At 39.7% G+C, this 21,265-nt stretch overlaps 1 protein-coding gene across 1 annotated transcript in view; it reads right to left on the reverse strand.

Moving 5' to 3' along the window:
* Positions 1 to 577: 577 nt before the first annotated feature.
* Positions 578 to 21,265, reverse strand: part of LOC109486119 (EF-hand calcium-binding domain-containing protein 7-like) — a 35,943-nt gene continuing 15,255 nt past the window's right edge. The window contains exons 4-18 of the mRNA XM_019789818.1: positions 12,723 to 12,788; positions 11,871 to 12,016; positions 11,148 to 11,234; positions 9,606 to 9,784; positions 8,904 to 8,995; positions 6,479 to 6,582; positions 5,419 to 5,563; positions 5,006 to 5,103; positions 4,517 to 4,671; positions 3,887 to 4,020; positions 3,481 to 3,629; positions 3,256 to 3,359; positions 2,609 to 2,714; positions 2,028 to 2,135; positions 578 to 1,100 (exon numbers count right to left, since the gene is read on the reverse strand). Of these exons, the coding sequence (XP_019645377.1) occupies positions 1,029 to 1,100; positions 2,028 to 2,135; positions 2,609 to 2,714; positions 3,256 to 3,359; positions 3,481 to 3,629; positions 3,887 to 4,020; positions 4,517 to 4,671; positions 5,006 to 5,103; positions 5,419 to 5,563; positions 6,479 to 6,582; positions 8,904 to 8,995; positions 9,606 to 9,784; positions 11,148 to 11,234; positions 11,871 to 12,016; positions 12,723 to 12,788 (1,745 nt within the window). The 3' untranslated portion in view covers positions 578 to 1,028. The remainder of the gene's footprint in view (positions 1,101 to 2,027; positions 2,136 to 2,608; positions 2,715 to 3,255; positions 3,360 to 3,480; positions 3,630 to 3,886; positions 4,021 to 4,516; positions 4,672 to 5,005; positions 5,104 to 5,418; positions 5,564 to 6,478; positions 6,583 to 8,903; positions 8,996 to 9,605; positions 9,785 to 11,147; positions 11,235 to 11,870; positions 12,017 to 12,722; positions 12,789 to 21,265) is intronic.

Raw genomic sequence — 21,265 nt, forward strand, 5'->3', positions numbered from 1 at the left:
ATAATATCTCTGTGAATTAATTAACTATTTTACACCACCAAAAATATAATGCAATGATTTATATACATACGTTACCACATCTGTTCAAGCCATAAATGTACATCTGTTAACAGTTCATGTAGGGAAGTTAACCACACCAACATACAGCTTTCACATATTTATAAAACAAGTAAATTAAGCACTACCAGTAATACCAATGCAACACAGACACACATGAGTGTATATAGTCATGGACTTGCCTATCATACAAAGCTCATCACAAAAAACATGAATTTTGAGGCTTTTATGTTCATCTAGGTTGAAAAATAGTACTCTAATAACTCTGATGTTCAAGCATAATAGCCTTCAGTTAGTGTAAGTTACAGACCATCTCCTCATCATACACTTACATCTTTCTAAATGTCTCTTCTATATTCTTTAACTTACACTCTACAGCTTCTGTACTACATCCCCCTCTATCTAGGGCTCTAGCCAGCTCGAATTTTTTTTCATCAGCTCTGGCTCATGATTGGACCTGGGTGGAGAGTGCTCTACACTAGTGCTGTGTACCTAAACCCATGTTCAGGTCCAGGTCCGGATTCAAGTCCAGAGGTTTAGGTTCTAAGTCTGGACCTAAACCCAGGGCATATACAAAATATGGGACTTCTCAGTGAACATTTCCCAATGGAGAATGGGGCATTTTTACCACAAAATTTTGTAGCGAGCACTGAGCTACCAGGGTTTAGAAGCAAGATATGTTGTTTGCGGGGCATGTCTGCACAAAACTGTAGCCACATAATTTATGGAGGCCGACACTTGACAATGCCCAATGGCAATGTTTTCTTCATTTTGCAGCGCAAATTTTTTACTTTTGAAGACCTCAGGTGGACAAAAAGGGGAATGTGAATTTTTTTTTTTGTAAGTCCGGAACTGGTTCCAGACATTCAGGTTTTTTGGGACTTGAACCTAATACATTCAACGAGTTCCAGCAAACCAGTACACATCACGACTCTACACTACACTACAGTCCTGTTGTCCTGCCAGTTTCCCTACAGGACAGCCTCCTTGCACCTGTATATCCACTCCTGTCTGTCATTGCTGGGCAGGATGTGATGTCCAATCTGGAAGGAAAAATTTCCACGTCAGTCACAACTTCAGAATGCAAAGCAGTCCAAATTGTGCAGTCATTTTTACCATTCTACATGTACAGCCATCAGTAACCTCCATTAACATTTATCTTTCTGATGTGTTACATGATGTGTTACTGTGTTACTATACATGGTGTACAATGATGTACCGACTTCTAAGTACCTAATATCAGCCAAGAAAAGAACAAGAAATACCCATGCCTTCAAGTACCAAAGTTATCAATCAAGGATTGAGGTGTTCAAGAATTAATTCTTTCCTAGAACTAGAGTGGAACTCACTGTCACCAAGTACAGTAGGGTATTGTCATTAGATAGCTTTAAACAATGTTTAGAGTTAGATGTTCAAGGGTTAGGTGTAACAAGTCGTTCGGTGTAATATAGCCAGCTGCCACCGCGTCGTGTGCCTGCAAAGCTGGTGTGTTACAGCGAAGGGCGGTTATGCCAGCTATACAGATATGTTTGTTGTACTGATACAGATACATGTATCCACCACTTTGAAAACAGTGTGTTTGAGAGATCTCTAGAGCAGCAGCCCTCAGGTATGCACAGTTTAGATACTAGTATGCAGCAGTGCATTAGATTGGGGGATGTTGTATGCATATGCTTAATGCATTTTTCCAGGGTGACAGATATATGTGTCAGCATGGCAGAATTACATCTACATGTATGTTCAACTTTTAACCCTTGTTCTGCTATATCGTACATATGTATACAGGGTGCTATATAGATGGTACTGTATGTGTGACCCATATAGTGTATGTATGGGCCCAGCAGGACAAGGGTTAATTACTAGACTTGAACTCCAATGCAACATTCAAATGTACATGTATGAAGGATGTTCACACTACAAAATGCAACATTTCAAGAGGAAAGAAGGAGAACATGTAAGTCTCCACCCACTGTGGTTTTTTTAGGTGGAACCTCTGCAGTGTAGTCCAGGTCGTCTCTGTGGCTGCTGCAGTTTTTACTCCTGCTGCAGTCCAGCTGCACCGCAGCCTTCCTGCCAGCCTGCAGGCAAGAAGAAATTGAATTGACACAATAAAGGGTTGATGTTCTCTAGTAAATGTTGCTTTTTCTCTCATACTTTCCAAAAGTGCAGGTTTTTCTCACCATACATACATCAAGGTACAACTTCTTGTGTAACTCATGGCCTCAGAGTCTGCACAGGGTACTGTGTTTTCTATTGATGTTCCAGGTTTGGTTTGGTTTGGTTTGGTTTGGGTTATTCCAATCTCCATTTAGTGAATACAATCACTATAGTCTTCCTGGGGTCCATTAAGATACAATGTAATACAAAATAGTAGTAAACTACATTAGCAGCTGTAATGATCATGACGTATTTGTTGTACATTCAGACTGTACTTGATGCAGCTGTTACGATAAATTACTTCTGTAGATAGTCTTCACTAAAGCTCCCCTCCAAGTGTATAAGTCCCTTACATGTATCTTCCTGGATAATTAGACAGATTGTTGAGCAGTACCTTGTTCTCTACAGCTGTACTGATGCGGGAGTCGGTGCTGTAAGTGTACAGGACCACGTCCTTCCCTCCCTTCAGCTCACGAGACTCTCCTTTACTACTGATGAACCTGCAGACAGTACAATTATAGTACACTCATCAACTTCCTCTTATGTTCCAATGGGGTTGTGTGGCATAAATGGTAGCGTGTTCGGCTCAGGACCAAGAAGCCGTGGGTTCAAATCCTACCATGTCACCGATACAGTGCCGGTAAACGGCCTTTTCAGGCGTAACACACCAGTTTTGTACAATATAAGTACAAGCTGAGTAAGACCGGACTGTAAGGTTTGAACAACTCACACCGGGAAGGACACCTACTCTTTTGGTAAGTGCAGTGGGTTCTTTAACGTGTGTGGGGTGTGGCTCTCCCCAAACACAGGACCTCCATTTAACGTCCTATCCAAGGGATGTCCCTAGCCGAAGCTAGGTACTCATTTCCACCTGAGTGAAGTGAGGAAAGTCGTGTAAAGGGCACAAGATTGGTGACATGGGCAGGATTTGAACGTGCTACTGACTGCGCCACACGACCCCACTGTTTATGTCACAGTACTAAAACAGCATGCTGCCTTACAGTGTAGGTCTCTTATAGCAGTGATGGAAAAGTTTCATACTTGCACATGGCATCCTCAACATCTTCATTGTCCTCCAGCAAACCCTCCAGGACCATCTTTGGTTTACACTCTTCTGCATAGATGTCAATCACAAAGGGACAGGCCTGTATTGCAAAACATAACATAATGTCAACCACAGCTATGATTTACATATAATCAAAATAAACACTAATTTGTTCAAAGGAAAAATCCAAGGAAAAATCTACAACATATTTGTTAGTTTACCTCATCTTGTCTGAGGGCTTTGTTGTATCCCATGCTGCTCAGCGTTACCCATAATTCCTCTGTGTCCCCCTCGCTGTCCTGAGCCTCCATCAGGTTCAGGTCTGTGAAGCCCTTTCTGGTCAGCTCCCCTTTCTTCAGCTCGAAATTCTCTGTCAAAAAAGCAGATCCACACAACATTTTTAAATATGCAAGAGGAACTATATTTTTGGCAACGCCTCGGGGGGGGGGGAGCCTAATGGTACAGTATTGTGTGCAGTTTGCAAGAATTCTAGGAATCTAACAGGAATTTGATCCACAGGCATTGAATGTCCAGCTTTTTTCTAGTCTGCAAATTTTTCCACTGTGAGAGAGAAAACAAATCACTCAGCTGGCTGTTCAAACAAACAAACAAACAAACAAACGTTACCTTCCACGACCTCCCATGCCTCGTCGTCCACCTCCTCCCCGCTGGTGCGTACCTGGAACAGGTTAAACTCCTCACGACTCAGCAGGCCATTCCCATCAAGGTCCAGGATCTCAAAAATGTCTGTCAGAGTGTCCCTAATGCACGTCAAGAAGAAACACAATCATGAGCTCTAGAAGATTATACAATCATGTGTTAGTAAGTCTACTAAGTACAGTGTACACTTACAAGAAAAAACACAATGAGCCCTAGTGGATCATCTAAGTCTACTACTACAGTGCACACTCATCAGCATCAGTCAGTCGACAGTGTACACTAAGGAACCTGGTCCTCTCCAGACCTAGTCCAGGCAAATATCCGCATGTTCAATGCTATTCCACATAACTTTGTATGCAGGTCTTCAAGGTAGTGCTTATACTGCTACTAGAATACAGAAATAAAGAAATGGTATGTGTTGAACAAAAAATCTGTATTTTGAAAATTCTTTACTGTATGATGGTACATACAAAATTTAATGTAGAGTTTTTAAACTCTACATTAAAGAATTTAAAAAGTCTAGTTTTCCACCTCCCTGACTAACTAATTAAGTAAAGAGGATATTTGAAAGTGGCTATTCTAATAGCCTTGAATCACCTGAAAGGTCTGGACAGCTCGATCTCCCCAGACTTGGTGACGACCAGCGGGACTTCCTGTTTGGGCTGAGACTTTCTCTTCCGTAACCTGCAGCCGCTGGTGAAGGGCAGCAGTCGGTACGATCCTGACCGCAGGTCACACCGCAGACAGTACTTCTGCAATAGTCAAAGATACTTTGTGAACATTCTGTATACATGTTATAACCTCTGCCATTCATAGTCAGTTTCTTTTAACCATACAAATTGTGTGCTGTATGCATGAAATAGTTCTCCACTTCCAATTGGCAAGCTACTGGTAAGAGAGGCACATTATGCAGTTGGTCCAATGTTTTAGATTACATGTACTATGTTCACCTAGCTATGTTCACCTAATACCAGTTTACCAGTTTTTAAAGTCAGTTTATCAGTAATGCCATACAAAAAGAGCATGCTGAAACTGACACAATTTTGCTATACATGTAATTAACCACTTATTAATATTCCCACAAACCTCTCCATCCCTGATGTCTGTAAACTGGATGAAGCTGTCCCTGTCCCCATCTCTCAGGACCACCAGTGTTGTGTCTACTGGGTTCTCCACTGGCTCATCTACATGTATAACAGGGATATGTGGGGTTAACAGGGTTAGTACAATAGTGATGATTGCAGTATACTAGTGGGATCAACACACAAGCCGGTGATAGAAACATTAATTTTCTTCTTACCTTCAAAACAGCACTGTTGGTTTGTAGATTACCTTTCACAAAAAAGGCACATCTGCAAAGTCACATTATTTCTTAGCAGTTTGCGATCATCACTTTTGTTTTGACCCGGTAACAATAGCATGAAAACCTAACACATGTATATACTGCACTTCTTAAGTACTGTAAAGTCTAAATGCTTGATCTACTGGTTGACCCTAACCTTTATCCTCCCTGTGCAGGTAGAGTGGCTGAACAGTGATCCACACGTTGGTGGCGTGCGGCAGGTCCAACTTGTACTCATGGCTGATGATGGATCCATCCTCCTCAAAATGGAAACAACCTTTTCTCTGGACATGGTTCCAGCTCTGAGACAAACAACATAATGAGTGAATGAAAACATTTATTGTATGAACATAACCACTGGTTTAGGTACAGGTCACAACAAAAGAAGTCTAAGTTTAGATACTTCTAGTATTCATTCTCAAGCTACAATGTAGCAATAGTACTACGTATAGTCTATTTTGTGACTTTGGCTTCTCCTTGCTTCTTTGTGATGGTGGAAATGCCACAGTTATCAACCTTTATGGTAAAAGCTCTCAAAATGCTACTAGATAGTATTGTAGACTTTTCAACTGGATAGAAATTTAATAGCCGACGTTCCAAATGTTATTCCAACACTCTTTCACTGATGAAGATTGTTGGAATAACACTTGAAACGTTTGGCTATTAAATTTCTATCCAGTTGAAAAGTCTAAAATACTATCTTATACTGATTCAAGTTTTCTACCCTGGATGACTAGTCTTCACAAACATGATCATAAGGCCACACCGACTTAATATTATGGATGACATCCGCGCGCGCATTGATTTTCGCCTGATCTCAAAAAAAAGATCATGTCTTCCGAGGCTCTGGCCTGGATTTAGGCCTGGGTAGTCCTGGGTAATCCACGGCGACAACGAAGCCGGTGGTAACTCTGGAGGACGGCACCCAGGCTACCGAACCTCCACGAGTCACTCAGTACATACGTACAGTGTCGATTCATAAATTCTGCAAAAATCCAGCATGTGCCGGCCTGTCGTATACGTTGCTGTATAATGTGCCAAATTCACAATACCGGCTTTGTATACCTGTGGTTTAGTAGAATTTTTATTTTGGGCCGAATTTTTCTTTTTTCCGCCCACGCGCACTAATTTGGGGGTCTTCAGAGGATGTCATCCATAAAATTAAGTTGGTGTGGCCTAACAATTATGTGTTGTACTTGTTTGGTCCTTGCCCTTACCTCCAGGTTCTTGGGTACTGGTACTTTAACCTTCCTCTTGGCTACAGGAGACTTGGAGATTTCTGTCACCTGACCTCTTGGTGAGGGATGTGGAGAGTCATGGTCTGGAAAAAGCAAACCAAACTGAACTGAAATTCTAAATAATTCACTTTCCATTACATTTGTGTCAAATGTGAAAAATTCTAAGAAACTGCCTTCAATAAAATTATGCTTAATGTTTGTCACATTTTCAGGCTTATTTGCATGGCAGACACCCTATTACTTAAAATGTCTGTCTGATGACAAAGGTTAATAATGCAATACTGTTAGTTAAATGTATGTTCTGAAAACAATTTGTACACAATCACGTACATGTACATCTACATGTGCCATCATCAACCCGGTTAGTAGAATTTCCAACAATCACAATCAGAACTCAGTTTGCAGCAGAACCCACCACCTTCAAAGGAAGTCTCAAAGCAACTACAACAAGAACAACATCAACAACCAGACTAAGACTTACAAGGAACAACACACAGCAAGTCTGGCTCCAAATAAAGGCACCCCACTATTCTATGGAATCAGCCACACAACACATTGGTACCAAGGCCTCAGAGGAACAATTTTTCTTACAAGCTTGTGAGCTCTGGTTAAGGTACAATGTGATGAATAGGGGATGTACTCTTAAAAAAAGAGACAACTGAAATTGTGAACTTCAAAATTAAACAGAATTTCCTGAATGTTATCACAAAAGCCAATAAATTACTATTTGGACCAAAGATGTACATGTGACTCCTGAATCAAGGACAAAGCTTGGATTGGATAACCTCAAACATGTACGGAATACAAGCAGTTTAAAACAGGCATACATGTAAATACTTTGCCACCAGCAGTTACTCAGAGGAAAAAGCTAGCATGCTGCTATTATATATAATTTTTTGGTGAATAGCTGCTGAGCATTGAGACACAGCCCACAAAGAATGAGATGCGTATAAGAAGAAATTCTGCCTCTGGACCCAGGGTACTCCCTCCACCAGACTGTGACACACACAAGTCCCCACACCATGTGACCCACCAGCTGAGTCTTCATGTGATGTCTTGTCCATCAAACAGAAGTGTTGCACACAGGCCAACCTTACCACAAGCCTTCTGGCAAAGGATGTGGGTCTTCTAAGTGTGTCTGATGTGCATTTATCTGCTCACTTGTCAGCAACCTCAAATTATATAACTTAACAGCTATACCTTTTATAAAAATTGTCCAAGTTTCTGGATGTCAAGAATTTTACGAAGCCTAATTTGGACACAATAGATTCAATCAGTTCTAAGATTTTCAAATCTTCTACCCAACTGACAGTGTATTCTTTGACATCTTTTTAGATTTTGAGGAAAATATTCAATCCTTAGAGTTTTGTTCTCAATCGCTTTTAGCCCCCTAAAGTCAAGGCTATTAAAGGCTATCAAAGAGCTGAGGAGGAGGGCGGTTGGCAGATTGTGTGATTGGCCATGCTAGAAGCAAAAGCAGAAGAAGTGCAAGAGACTTCCTAACATACATGTATGGAACCCATCATTGGGTCTACAATCATGTCCAGGTACAATGTATTTTATTCAAAATCAAACAAAATTCCCATTAACATGCAAAATGTCACCTCATGTAAATGTATCCACAACCTTTACATAAAAAAAATCATCATCTTTTCCAAATTAATACCTGAGCATTGATACATTGTAATTATTTCATATGTTTTTTGTTAAAACAATAAGACAATGCAATATCACATGACAGCTTGCTATACTATACCATAACCAATAATACTCATTCCCAAAACAACCCAAGACAAGAGTGCAAAAATCACAAATTGTAAAGAAATTTCTGTAACTGTTTGAAGCCAGTAAAAGATAAACCAAGACAATAAAAAGATTATCAGTAACCTGTACACAATCCTGAAAACCCTGTCTTTTAGAACATTAAAATATTCTTCATTCCTACTGCACAAAAACTATAAAGTAACTGAAATCTCCACAACCAAAAAATAATCACTTTCAAGTTTTTAATCTTTTCCAACAGTCTTTGGGGATTGGCGAGGGGTCGATTTTCCAACTGTTTTTGGCGACTGACGAGGGGTGGATTTACCAACCGTTTTTGGTGACTGCCTAGGGGTGGACTTTCCTAGCGTTTTGGGGGATGCTCTTGGGGTTGATGTATTGACAGCATCATCTGTGCTGTCCTTACTGTCAGTAACTTCTGTATCAGAAGAGCTGTCCACACTTTTACCAACATTTTTTGGCGAAGCCCTCGGGGTGGATCTACTTACAACTTCATCACTACTCTCTTTACTGTCAGTAGCATCTGTATCTGAAAAGTCTGGTACATTTTTCGGTGAAGCTCGTGGGGTGGACTTATCCACAGCTTCCTCCTCACTCTCATTCCCATTACTAACATCCGTACCTTTTCCTACTGTTTTTGGCGATGCCCGAGGGGTGGATCTAGCAGAGGAGGGGCGCGAGGGTGGCTTGTCACGAGGCGACTCATCTCTGATCCTGAAAGATACAAGAGAATGTTGATCAAGGCATATGTCAGTCCAATGCAGTTACAGCTATGGAATTATAGAATTTCATGTGATACTGTCACATACAAGAAGCATTCTCCATGGCAGCGTCTGTCCTGCAGTAATACTACATTTTGTACTATTTGATACTCTGATTGGCTGACCGCTTGTTAATGGCCACGTCCCCAAGAGTATGAAATTGGCACAGTCTAGTATTATTGCAGGACAGACTCTGCCATTGCAGAATGACAACTACCCATACTACTAAAAACTTTGTGGTCAGTTTCTAGATAGTCTATGACTACATGTACTCATTAAGGTACAACTTATCTGAAAACCAACCTGACACCAAAGCTGGGAGGGTCCCATGTTCTATAGGAGAGGGAAGTTGCAAGCATTGAGAAAATGCACACAGTCAGTAGATACATTGTACATGTAGGTTAGTCAAACTTATTCATTACAATAAACAAATTTTGATAGTGAAGACAAATGCAAATTCGAGGCCAACATAAGACATATCTCCCTAAAAGATTTGACGTTCTAACATACGTTGTTAAACTGCCTGTCTCCCTAAATTCAACAAAAATCTTGTTAGCTAATACCTTGATGGTGGTCTTGATGCAGGTTTGGGTGACTGTCGGTCGTGATCACCAGGTGACCCGTCCCTGGACCGTGCCGATGACGGCCGTCTCTCCAGGCGCCGTTTTGCCTCCATTTTCTCCAGCTTCTCCATGGACTGCTTCTTACACTTCTCTACTGTAGACAGCATCATGCTGCAGAACTGGGTAGTAAAGTGGTGCAAATTTTTTTAACTTTAAGTTTGCAGAAGCAAAACATATTGTTGCCTCCGGGGGAGGAGACATCCTTCCGCGGAAGGGCTTTGTGAGAGTTTTAGAATTTCACGTTCGCAGCGATTCCTCGCGTTTGACTGGACGGATTCTTTTGAGACTCGGTATATGTTTTGCTATTGGTCTGCAGATGATGCACGTTCTTTTGTTTTTATTGTATATGTGTTTTCGGGCGTGAAAATGGAGCCTTTTGGTGGCCCCAGAACACCCCTTGAGTGAGAAAGTGGGTCGCGACCGTTGATCTTTTGCGTGTGTCAGATATAGTTGGTCTCGTCCACAGTCGCACAGAGGGGTGACGGGTCTCAATAAATTCTTAAGTCTTGCGGCGCGCAACAATTGTTGTTGTGCACATGCATCTTCTGTATGCGAGGCGCAACAAATGTTGTTTGGAGGGTATTTTTAGTACGCGTTCACAGGACGCGTGATCGGCAGCAAATTCCGGGTTGGTCAATGGGTCAGGGGTCAACGTACTCTTGCGCAATCTTTCTTTTGGCTGTTTTCGGCGTATATTACGACTACTAACTTACAAATCAACTATAACAGTTACATAACAAACAACATATAGAAATATACAATAAAAAGCCCGGAGGTATAAAATCTCAGATTTTACTTGTTTTTGCTCTGTTTCTTCCTCTTCGTCTTCTCCAAACAAACAAGGTCACTGACCTGAACCAGATGTCTGTCACCATGGTAACTAGTGTTGGATTTAATTTTTTTACATCATGTTGCAATTTTATAGCAGGAGGGATTTAGACTCCTGTCACAATATATGATAATATTATAATGATGTGTTTGAGTAAGAATTACTTATTATAATAAGAGGTAAACTTTATCGATTTGCTTTACAAATGTTATAGTTTGTCTTAAGTTTGAAAAAAATCTTCATGAGCAAAAATGTAGTTTATTCATAGAAAGGCAATTGTTAGAACTGCCACAAAATAAATGTAAAAAGACAATGATACAGCAAAATTGATCTCCTAGTTTGTTAATAGGGCTGTAGATGGATTTCTGACATAAAATTCAAGGTCAAAATGTTTCAAAATTAAAGATTGGAAGAAAGAACATTGCCTCTGTCAGTAACTCTAAGAATTGCTAACAACACCAATCAGTTGTAACAGTTCCTCCAGATTCAAAGTTTAACTGGCAGGCATATAACAAGTTATCCAAGTCACACTACATTATATATATATATTATATAAAAACATGAGATAGATACTATCACTTGTGCAATGTAATTAGCTGGGAAACCATGCCACACACTGGTAAAAAAAAACAGTATTTTGTACAAAACTATACCTCTCCATAGTCCAGCTTCCCATCCTTGTTACAGTCTGCATCATCTATCAGTCTCTTCACCTCGTCTCTCGTCATCTTCTCACCCCTCTAATAACATGGAACAGTCCAAGAAGTGTGTCACATACATTTGTTTATGCATGATTTATACAAAATCTATCATTGTCATAAATGTTAATTATGTACATTTTTTCTTGTAAACTTCAGAAAAAATATGAAGTGACAGGGCGAAAAAAAAAACAGGCCAAGGCACCCCATGATAGCCGAAAATGTTACTACAATATGAGCCATGACGTCAACATACCAGACTGGTTTATAATTCAAACTGTTACTGTAACAATAGATTTTGAACTTTTGATGAAACGAAGCTGCATTACCGGTATTAGAATAAAAACTTTTAAACTCCTGTGGGAAGAAAAGGGCTTTCTTCAACCGTGGGGCCAAAATACAATGCATGTCTTTCATGATCATTGAGCATTTTGGAGTTGATTTGGAACTTAAAATCTTCTCTTTTTTTTTTTTGCAAGTCAGAAAACAATGGACAGGCAAATCTGAGAAACAACAAATTAAATTGGTGTGGCCTTGTGTTTGAACCATGAAATTTACAAAACATTTATTATACCTTGACTTAATATCTCTCACAAAGGTTACATAGTGTTAGGTTGCATGGTACTGGTCTGACTTTATCAAAAATGGTTTGTTACAACCAACACAAGGGTCTCATACCTGAGTAAGAACCCTGTACAGCTCGTCATGTGTGATGTACCCATCCCCGTTGATGTCGATTGTTCGGAAGGCCTTGACCAGATCACCTTTTGTCGTCGCTTTCTCCTTCCGCATGATGTCACAGAACTCATCAAAATTGATGTACACTGAAATGTGGTCAGAGGAAATGTCTGTTTTGAATAATAAGTCAATAAAATCAATATATCCCATGGGTATGCAATTTTCACACAATTTTTAGCATGATCCTAGGGATGCCCCTAAGCTTGAATATATTATTCAGCTGTCATTCTATACTGTGAAAAATAGCCATTATTGTATAAGGTACCACACTTTGTTAGTGCAAGTCGTTTCTAAGTAAATAGATCAAGAGCTAAGTGCCACTTTTACAGAGTTACATTGTACATTGTATTTAACCTACATTGTACTATTGACAGGTTTAGGCCACAGCAAGTAATTTTTATGGATGGCAAGAAATTTTGTTGCCCTCTATCAGTGGGCAACATGCCAAAAATGGGCAAAAATGGCAAAAGTAGACAAGACAAGGCTCTGATTTATTGCTTTGTTTTTTAGTTTGATGCAGTTACTGTATTCATTCCTTTTATGTTCCCACTGAATCAAACCCATTTGTACAATGATTGAAAACTTTCATTTTGCAAGATTATTTCCCTGACTTAGCACAATATAGGTATCATTTCTTCTCATATCATAATTATCATTTGAAATGTAGGAATCTTGTTTTTTGGCCTGCTTTGTTTTTTTTTTTTTTTGCCCTATCGCATTACATTTGGAGTCTGCGGAGGATGTCCATCCATAAAATTTACTTGCTGTGGCCTTAGCATTTTTTTTTCTCACCTGTGTTTTTTGTCCAGTACTTGTCCAATATCTGGTTGGAGGGATTGCGGCCAGTATTCTGCAAGGCTGAGAAATAAATACAAAACATTAAAATCATGAAATTTTATACATGGGAGCATTTCCTTTGTTAGACCCATTTGCATCCTGAAAAAAATGTTCAAAGAAAGAAAAAACTTTGACCAAGAGATTACAATCTGAAATATAAAAACAAAATTAATACATGTTTAAGTCAAAGTATCTGGGAATGGATGGAAGACTTGAGTTAGTACTTAGTGTTATGTCACAAGCGATAATTTAAAAGCTTGCTATGTATATCATGTACATATACATAATTTTATATAAATGTACCATCACAGGAAAACTTCAAGAGAAACAACAATGTGGGACAGCTGTTACCAAGGCTATTTAATTTAGATCAATCATTTAAAAGCCTCACTATATAGGGTAGGCAAGAGTTTTCAAGTCTTTCTGTCCTTCATTTGACTGTTCTGTATTTGTCTTACTATAGTCTGTTTCTAGTGACTTTGCCATGATAGTCCAATGCCTTAGGTAATAAGCATCCAGTATTTGACTACAATTTTATTATTATTTAATATATTAAGCTTCTCTTTTGAGCAGTGATTACCCAGAGAACTTCGGTAGATATATGTAGTATGAATGCGCTAATAAGAAACTACTATGTTGTTTATCTTCAGGTGTTACTCAATCCTGGTGAACTTCACATCACTCAGAGACAGATCCAACTGTCACCTGATGAACAAAGTGAACTAGTTTCCATGTCAGTTGTTGAGGACAAACTCTCATGTTTAACTTTGTCACCGCGAAAAGAAGGCACGAGTTTTCCAAGCAAAAAATGGATGCAATGGAACAACGGCAAGCAAAGCGTATCAGCAAAATGCATTCTGCAAACTTCAGCCCAGTGTTGTGTGCATGGTTCCTGATGTTACTATCAAACACTGCAACGTCTCAAACTACTGACATTAATAATATTACTTTGGCATCTTTAGCACCAAACAGTACTGTGACGAATGAAACACTAATGAACACAACTGTAACTGTAACTCCAACACCAGTAAAGGGTGGTCCCACAATGAGAGCTGTGACACCTCCAACAACTAATGCTACTCTGACATCTCAAACATCTGCAACACCAAACACTCCGGCAGAAACACTCTGGAGGAGCGCGGATTCAAACTCTGCCTGCACTACCGCGACTTCCCAGTAGGGGCGTGCATAGCAACAACCATCATAGAGACAGTGGAGGCCAGCAGACGGACTGTCATCCTCCTCTTGCAGAATTTCGTGGACAGCGAGTGGTGCGCTCTGGAGTTCAAGGCCGCACATCGACAAGTGTTGGAGGACCGGCGGAACAGGATCGTGGTGATTGTCCTGGACGACCTTGATCTCCAGAACGTGGATAAAGACCTGAAGTTTTACCTGAAGACAAACACGTACCTGAAGTGGGGAGATCCCTGGTTCTGGAGCAAACTATGCTACGCCTTACCCAGGGTGGGGAGGGGGGCACCAGAATCTCATGACCTCATGTCTAAAGAGGTCACGACGTCAGATGTGAATATGGAGATGGCAGATTTTCGTCAGCTAGTTTCTGGTTATGATGTGAGTCAGGTTGTTGCAGAGGGAGAGAGTAAAAACATCAGTCGTATTTCATATTCTTCTGTTGTGAAAAGGTGATTTATTAATTAGTCTTGTCGATAGACTGATCGATGTAATTCAAGATAAATTTTAACAAACTTTTCTAGAGTAATATTGTTAGTATGAGAACTGTTGAACAAACATTTCTCGCACTGCAGTTTCAAATGTGGATATTTGCCATAAGGCACAATCTAAGCTTACAAAATGTAATTTAAAGCTACCAAATTTACATGTACATAGACAAAGACAATTTCCTGTAAGCTGTCCCATGATGAGACCTTTTCCTGTACTAATTATAAAAACTACATGTAGGAAAAAAATGCTGTGCTTCCAGTTACCTGACTAACCCTACCAAATACCTGCTGACCCTAGTCTTCTTGGCCAACCATTGTAAACATGGCGTCAGGCCAGAGGGACTGTATCTACAATGAAACATACAGGATTGGCACCACATAATGTAGATACAGTTCCCTGTAGCCATGCATGTGTGTAGATATGTAAAATACATACATTTGGGAATGCATCTATCAGGAGCGACACCTGTGCTGCAATGCATTATGTGAACCAATCAGAATTGCCCTGAGGAAGGTGACAAACTGTCACCGAATAAAAGACTTGCAATTGGTTGTGTAAAAAGAGTCTCTTTACTTAGTGTCTAATTTTTACCAACCTGAGGAAACTATGCGAGGTTGTTTGTTTTGTTTGCACTTTGGACATCCGGGGAACTGCCACTGGTCATGAGACAGGCACAGCCGCTACAAATTTAGAGAAGGGAAAATTTTCCAAACCTCTCTGGTAAGAGATTGCCAAATAACATTCTGCCAAGGTTAAGGGAAAATCTGAACTTCAAAAGGTAATTTTTTTATTTGTGTCTTACTACTACAAGTCATATACAAGCATGACGTTGTTACTCTGTACCTGGTAAACTTGGTATTTGTTACCTTAAGTAAACTTAATTCATAATCCTTGCAACAATGGAATAATTTTGTCTACCTTTTATCAAACTAAGTAGTACTTGGTTTGCTATCTTCTCGTACTAGTTCCTTTCCTTGGTTCCCACACATTGTACAATGTAGGTCTGGGAAGAATTGTAGGTAGAAAGAAATAGAGCCCTGCTGAAAGTAAGTCTTGAGTCTTACAAAAATCCCTACCATGCAGACATAGTATGTTTTATCTTACATTTTCCTCTGGCTTGCATTGACTTAGTTTTCTCAGTTAAAACATCACAGGTATTTTGGAATCATGTCAATATATCAGTGGAGCTTCATAAAGGCAGGTTGTGGAAAATTATGGGAAAAATAAGCGTCCAGTGGTCTACTTGAATTTTTCAAAAATCATTTCCTCAAACTGTGATGAGGAAACATGACACAGCATTTTTCAGACTGATTTAGGTTGTCCAACAAAATCAGCAAAACTAGAGAGATTGGCCATTTTGTTGTCCAGGTTGTTGCAAAATTTGATATATATAGAAACTGGCCAGTTTTGTGCAAAAATTAAAATACATGTACTTTAACAGTTACTGTCACAGTGGTGTTTGAGTGGTAAATTCTAATGGCTGTCTAGACTATCAGTCTTGATTTACCACACTCACCAACTTTAACAGAAAAAGTGATTGACAGAAACATTATTGCTTAACTTTGTAATGGAAACAATATGTATTGAGTGGCTACAGACCAACATAACATTTTAATTCTAGTCGAGACAACACACTTCTAGAAAAAAATGTTGGTACTGGGTGTTTGCCATCTGTGATTATAATCAGTGGGTGTTTGCCACCTGCCACTGTTACAGAGATCACACATTCATGTATTGTACATTACAAATATTTAACCTACTGGTATTGATAGATTAGTATTTTCCTTCTGTGTTTTTTGTTCAGTACTTGGCGATTGTGTGGTTGGGGGGATTGCGGCCAAAGCTGAGAAATAAATTCAAAACATGAAATGAGGAACTTTAAATTTATACATGGGAGCATTTACTTTAAATTGCTTGATCAATTTGCATCCTGAAAAAATGTTTAATTAATATAAAGGAAGAGAAAACTTTGACCAAGAGAGTACTATCTGAAATGTAAAATAAAATAATTTAAGTAAACAAAATGGCAATGGAAGACTTACTAAACAGTGTTGATATGTTACTTGTTACATGAGTTTCTATTAGTTTGTGATATTAAGTATCCAGTATTTAACTCTAATTTTATATTAAGCATCTCTTTCAGTAATCAGAGAGAAGTTTGAAATATGATTGTACATAAATGTACTTATGAGAAATTGTTGTTTTTTCTTCAGGTACAACCCAATCCTGTTGAACACATCACTCAGAAACAGGCCTGACTGTCACCTGAACAAAGCAAAGTTAATATCAAGGACAGAACCTAACATTTGTAAATAACAAAAGGCACCCTGGTTTCCAAGGAAAAAATAGCTGCTATTGACCAACGGTGGCAAAACTAATCAGTACAATGCCTTCTGCAAATTTCAGCCTGGTGTTGTGTGCATGGTTCCTCATGTTCCTATCAAACACGGCAACGTCTCAAACAACTAACACTACTCTACTAACATCTGTAAAACTGAACACAACTGTGGCAACAATAGACCTGTCCAACAGCAGCCTAACTTCCATTCCTCCTGACCTTTTCAAGACCCAAACCAATCTTCAGCAACTTGACTTGAGCAACAACCAGATTTCTTACCTAAATGGGAGCATTTTTGCATCCTTGGTCAATCTGGAGACTCTCATTCTCAGTAACAATGTTATAAAAACCATCACAGTCGAAGTTTTCAGGAACCTTACAAATCTTATGTTCCTGGACTTGTCTCAAAACTCTATCAGAGATCTGCCGGACAATCTGTTTGTGGACAACATAAACCTACAGGTCCTTAACTTGGATGGCAACAACATTTCTGAAGTTAGGAGAGATACTTTTGTAGGTCTGAGGTCCCTCAAGCAGTTGTTCCTCAATACTTCTGGTCTGTCCAGCATACACTCATCCAGCTTCACACCCCTGGTGGAACTTGAAGAGCTTTACCTGCAGGAGAATGACATTGCCTTTCAAGAAGACTACACAGGAGTCACAGGAAACATTTTCCGGAATCTGCGAAACCTCAGACTCCTGGATCTGTCTAAAAACTCCATCACATTCCTGCCAGACAACATGTTTGAGGACCTAATACAGCTAGAGGTCCTCCGCTTGGATGGTAACAAATTTTCTACAGTCAGGAGAGATACTTTTGTAGGTCTGACGTCCCTCAAGCAGTTGTTCCTCAATGCCTCAGGTCTGTCCAGCATAGACATATTGAGCTTCACACGCCTGTTGGAACTTGAAGAGCTTTACCTGCAGGAGAATGACATTTCCTTCCAAAAAGTCTTCAGAAGAATCACAGCAAATGTTTTCAGGAATCTGCAAAACCTCAGACTTCTGGATCTGTCTAAAAACTCCATCACATTCCTGCCAGAATACATATTCGTGGACCTGATAAAGCTAGAGGTCCTCCACTTGGATGGTAACAACATTTCTCCACTTAAGAGAGATAATTTTGCAGGTCTGAGGTCCCTCAAGCTGTTGTTCCTCAATACCTGTGGTCTGTCCAGCATAGACCTATATAGCTTCACACCCCTGCTGTTGGAACTTGAAGAGCTTTACCTGCAGGAGAATGACATTGACTTTCAAGGACTCTTCCAAGGAACTTCATACCCAGACATTTTCAACAATTTGCAAAACCTCAAACTTCTGGATCTATCTAAAAACTCCATCACATTCCTGCCAGAATACATTTTTTTTGGCCTGAGAAAGCTAGAGGTCCTCCGCTTGGATGGTAACAACTTCCCAACCATTACAGATTCTACTTTCTATGATCTGACGTCCCTTCAGAAACTGTACTTGAATGATACTGGTCTGGAAATCATCCATCCATATGGCTTTGACTTTGGCGGATATCCCAGATGGGAGCTGAAAGAGCTGTACTTACAGGGCAACAACATCACATATCTGCCCTGGGAGGGTTTGCAAGAACTGCATTTGACAGTGCTAGACTTGGGGAACAAAAATGAGTCAGAGTACTACAGCTGTAATAAACTGCCAAATTGCACATTCAACAACAATTACATCTATGAAAACACTGCCCCCCAAATTTTTTGTTGTAATTTCACAATGTCCTGCAGAATAGATCCTTCGATTGGTCTTTGCTTGAATTGGTGGGGACCAACATCACATCCTGATCCATCATATCTGACACATGTGTATATACATGTAAATCTCATGACATTTGCAGGATTGATAGTAGTGTTTATCATTGTACTGTATTGCAAACGGAAGTACCTACAAGTGTGGCTGTATATGAAGTGTGGTTGGCGTTTTGATCCAAAAGACGATGATGATGATGACAAAACGTACGATGCCTTCATCTCCTATAGCAGCAGGGATGAACTTATCGTGATACGGGAGCTCGCACCTGGACTGGAGGAGCGCGGATTCAAACTCTGCCTGCACTACCGCGACTTCCCAGTAGGGGCGTGCATAGCAACAACCATCATAGAGACAGTGGAGGCCAGCAGACGGACTGTCATCCTCCTCTCGCAGAATTTCGTGGACAGCGAGTGGTGCGCTCTGGAGTTCAAGGCCGCACATCGACAAGTGCTGGAGGACCGGCGGAACAGGATCGTGGTGATTGTCCTGGACGACCTTGATCTCCAGAACGTGGATAAAGACCTGAAGTTTTACCTGAAGACAAACACGTACCTGAAGTGGGAAGATCCCTGGTTCTGGAGCAAACTGTGCTACGCCTTACCCAGGGTGGGGAGGGGGGCACCAGAATCTCATGACCTCATGTCTGAAGAGGTCACAACTTCAGATGTGAATGTGGAGATGGCAGATTTTGGTCAACTTGTTTCTGGTTATGATGTGAGTCAGGTTATTACAGACGGAGAGAGTGAAAACATCAGTGATGTTTCATATTCTACTAATATGTAATCCAAGTGTTGTGTGATTTCTTAATTAGTTTTATCAATAGACTGATCAATGTATCAATATACATGTATACTCTAACAAACTTTTCCAAAGTAATATAGTAATTGCTACTAATATTAGTATGCGAACTCTTGAATGAACATTTCTCGCACTGCAGTTGTGACATAATAGGCATGACCCCAGAATAAGCTACCAAATTGTACATACAAGTAGACACTGAGACAATTTCCTGTAAGCTGTCCCATGATGAGACCTTTTCCTGTATTACTAGGAAGAAGGAAAAAAATGCTGTGCTTCAAGTTATCAGACTGACTATCAGACTGACTGGCTGGGAAAAAACATGCAACACCCAACTTCTTTTTATAACTGCTGGCAATTGAGGCACAAAAATTCTGAGTGACAAATAATTTATCATTATTATTTTTTAATTGTTGTACATGTAGCCTTGATAGTTGAACAGTGTAACCATTTACTAATAGGTACAATATAAGACAACTTTTGCAGTTCCTACATGTGACTTTTTTTCTAACCTGTTGTTCAAGAAAAAAACTGTAGAGTGTCAGTGTGTTAACAGTTATTCTGTCAACAACACTAAATGGCTGATTTCTTAGAAGTCTGAAGAACTGTTGGTTCAAAGTTGCTGAGATACATGTACTTGTTAGTCGAGTACAAAATTACTTTGTAGCCAGGCAGTTTAGGTCCCAAGAAGATTAGTCACTGTCAGTGGCAATTGTTTGCTTACAGTTGACAGTGGTACATGTAATATGAGTTGAACTCCTCCCAATTTCCAACATAAATTTACAGGTAATCAACCACCAAGGATGTAAGGAAATATCTCTAGCCCATGGGAGCTAGAAACCACTAATGTCATATTGAAAAAATTTGTTTCCTTACTGATCATAGAGCATGAACTCCAAGGAAACTGTCAGCCTGTCCACAAGTTATGGCTCAGTGGTTTAGCCCCTGGTCTACAACAGTACAATGCACGTGTGTCATGACTAGTAACTTTCCATGAGTCCATCATTTTTCAAGAAAAATCATTAGTTATGACTTTAACCGTTGACATCTTACAGGTGTAACATTTCATACCATGTAGTTGATGTCACGTATCCATGCTCCTGCACTTAAGAGCTGAGAGTATATTATATTATAAAACTGTAGGTCAGGCGCAATATAGTGTTATTCCTGTTTTTTTCACGGTACTATTTTCATGGTCATTTATGTACTGTAAACCTATCATTACTGTTTATCAAATCAAACTTTCGTCTTCTTTCCTGCACTTGTTGCCACCATGTTGATTAAGTTCCGTGAACACGTACATTTTTCTAACACTTAAAAATTTTGCTACCATTAACACAAAGTGAATTACAGTATGATTGTGTTTACTAGAAGTCTACATAATATTTCATGTATAACCTTAAGTTCACCTTAACAGGTGATACGACACTGGATGCGCCTGGGGGTTAGAATACCTGAGTCATGCCATACACGTCAAGGCGCCGAGTTATTTTTAGCAACTGACATCACAGGGTTTTTTGGTAGATGTCATTCTTGATAGTGCACCCGGACAGAGCATTTACACTTCCTTCAAGAAGGGCAACCAACACAAAAAAGAAGGTTGGTATTATATAAACTTGACTGTATATCAGTAGTTTTGTTCCTTATTGGTTGACACAGAATTAGGTGATGTATAGAAAGAAAGTATTACATAGAAAGAGTCCAAAAGTAGCTTTAATCTCACAAAATGTATAACTTTCATGCACTGCCAGATTAGCATGGTCTATCTTACATTTTCCTCTGGCTTGAATTGACTTTGTTTTCTAACTAATCTAAGTTTAACATCACACAGTCGTGTATTTTGGATTCATGTCAATACAATTGATCCATGCATATGGAGCTACATAAAGGCAAGTCGTGGAAAGGT

This window comes from Branchiostoma belcheri, unplaced genomic scaffold (genome assembly GCF_001625305.1).
Source record: "Branchiostoma belcheri isolate BF01 breed outbred unplaced genomic scaffold, Haploidv18h27 scaffold8, whole genome shotgun sequence".
NCBI classification, from domain to species: domain Eukaryota; kingdom Metazoa; phylum Chordata; class Leptocardii; order Amphioxiformes; family Branchiostomatidae; genus Branchiostoma; species Branchiostoma belcheri.